Source organism: Elephantulus edwardii, unplaced genomic scaffold, assembly GCF_000299155.1.
Source record: "Elephantulus edwardii isolate Elephantulus edwardi_28Jun2011 unplaced genomic scaffold, EleEdw1.0 scaffold00034, whole genome shotgun sequence".
Lineage (NCBI taxonomy): Eukaryota > Metazoa > Chordata > Mammalia > Macroscelidea > Macroscelididae > Elephantulus > Elephantulus edwardii.
In genome coordinates, this window is record NW_006399784.1 from 4,112,455 (window position 1) to 4,115,174 (window position 2,720).

Below are 2,720 nucleotides of genomic sequence, written 5' to 3' on the forward strand. Positions count from 1 at the left end.
TCATTTTCATCTCCAAAGGGCTCTCTGTCTGTACCTTCTCCAAGATATATCTATTTGTTCTTTTGACATTCCATTGGATAGTCAGTAAGTACTCTTCCCTAACAACACAATCCAAAGATATAAATCTTCTGTAATCCTTAGTCATTGTCTAGCTCTCAGATCAACTGTAAGAGAATGAAAAGACTATGAGACATATCTGTCAGGTTGTTGTACTGGAAAATTGATATGCATAATGCTCATTACTTTGTAGGCTAGCTATCTGTTTTCTTGCTTGTTTACCATTGTTCTAATTAGTACAGCACTTGTCTGTCAGTTTTCTGGTTTTGTGGGTTTCTGGGATGCTGAAAGCTGTGCTACTGGTATTTCAAATTCCAGAATGGTCACTCATGGTAGATAGGTGTTAGTGCAGCTCTTAGATTAAGACAGGGAGAAGGACTAGCAAGAAAAAGGACTTCCGAAATAGCAAGCCTCTGAAAACCCTACAAAAAATAAAGGAATTGTAAAAACTTGGAAGTATTTTTTTTTTTTTACCTCAAGCATAGCACTCCAACAATACCTTAATGGTTCCAATATATCATTTTTTATGTTTAATATTATTGTGTGATATTAAGTAAATTCTGAACAAGAAACTCTGTTAACTTAGTGGATAAGGCGTTTCACTGCTAATCCAGAGGCCTACAATTCAAATCTAGAAGTTACCTCACAGGAGACAAATGGAAAATATCCTCCTGATCAATTCGCAATCTCTGAAAATCCCTGGAGATGGTTGCATTATGACCATACAAGGCAAAGTACAACTGCCCTCAGAGGGTTTCTTGCGCTAGATTCATTACAAAGTGGACTGCTAGATATTTTATTCCATGAATTTCTTTTTATACTCAGGTACAAAATCATCACTATAACATTCCTTCAGTTCATATTTATATGACAGGTTTTCAATAAGTTTTTATGTTCACATATCTATGATATTTTTGGAATGTTGATGACTGTCTCAGTCATAATCAGAGAAATTATTTGTGGTTAACAAATAAGTCCATATTTATGAAAGCTTGATAATATTTTTTGATAATTTACATTAGGTTGGTTTATTTAGACTGAACACGAATGTGGCTATAATGAATAAATTCTTGAGCAATAACATTAATACTGTTCAATAAACTCTTTAAACTCTTGCTGAAGATTATGTAGAAATCATTGGAAAGTAGTACGTACACAGGGAACTATAATAATTCAAACTAGATTCATGGAAAAAACCATGAAAGGGGACAAATCATTGCTAATGTCAGGTGGATCTTGTCTAAAAATAGTGAATGAAAAGAAAAGTTTGTTGTTGTTATGTGTTGTTAAATCAACCATGATCCTTAGCAACCTTATGGACAATGGCTCTGCAATTTGCCTTACCCTGAGCAAACTTCACTCTCTCTGACACACCGGATCCCATTGCCATAGTAGCTGTGTTAATCCATCTCATCCAGAATTTTCCTCTCCTGTGCTGACCCTCCACCTTTCCAAGCATGATGTATTTCTCAAAGTACTAGTGCCTCCCGTCAACAGACCCTAAAAGTACGGGAGACAGACCTTCAAAAATCTTATCTCCAAGGACCATCCTGGTTTCACTCTTTCCAGGACATATCTGTTTATTCTCTTAGCAGTCCATGTTATGTTCAATACTCTTCTCCAGCACCACAACTAAAAAGCCTCAGTTCACTCAGCATAATGCTCTCCAGTCCCTCCCAAGTTAACTAATTATTTACAAAATCGTTGCTCCTGTTGCGTATACAGTAATTTCTCAATCCATTCATTTGTGGTTGGACATTGGAGCTGTTTCCATGTTCTTGTAATGGTGAATAACACTGCTATGGATATTGATGTATAAGTCTTCATTTGTGTCTCATTTTTATTTTCTCAGGGTATATTCCAAGTGGTGGAGTATCTGCGTCATATGGAATTTCTATCGTCAGCTTTTTGAGGAAATGGCAAACTGCCTTCAAAAACGGTAGTCCCAAAGGACAAATATTGTATAAAACTATTATTGTAGAATGAGTATAAGGATCCAAGAGGAGGTAGGGGAGGGTGGAAACAGAGGGATGAGGATGTGCTGGGGGGGATTTAATAATGGAATTGTATAATTTGGGGGGTGTTCAGGAAAATTTGAAGAATCTAATCTCAAAAACAATGCATTCAAATTTTATAAATAAATTAATATTAAAAAGTCAACTTGGCCTACAACCACCTGAAATGGTTGTGACAAATAATCTCCTGGATCTGCCACCTCCCTCTCCTCCCAAGCCAAAAACCATTGTCTTACCTCCCAACTGGAAGACAGCTCGAGATCCAGAAGGGAAGATTTACTACTACCATGTCATCACAAGGCAGACTCAGTGGGATCCTCCTACTTGGGAAAGTCCAGGAGATGATGCCAGCCTTGAGCATGAAGCTGAGATGGACCTAGGAACCCCAACCTATGATGAAAACCCCATGAAGACTTCAAAAAAGCCCAAGACAGCAGAAGCAGACACCTCCAGTGAACTGGCAAAAAAAAGCAAAGAAGTATTTAGGAAAGAGATGTCCCAGTTCATCGTCCAGTGCCTGAACCCTTACAGGAAACCCGACTGCAAAGTGGGAAGGATTACCACAACTGAAGACTTCAAACACTTGGCTCCCAAGCTGACTCATGGTGTTATGAATAAGGAGCTGAAGTACTGTAAGACGCCCGAGGA

The 2,720-nt window shown here is 38.0% G+C and overlaps 1 protein-coding gene across 1 annotated transcript in view; it reads left to right on the plus strand.

The window, feature by feature from the left end:
* The first annotated feature begins 2,238 nt into the window (after positions 1–2,238).
* LOC102851785 (histone-lysine N-methyltransferase SETD2-like) overlaps positions 2,239–2,720 on the plus strand; it is a 3,226-nt gene continuing 2,744 nt past the window's right edge. Inside the window, exon 1 of the mRNA XM_006884485.1 lies at positions 2,239–2,720. Coding sequence (XP_006884547.1) covers positions 2,239–2,720 — 482 coding nt within the window.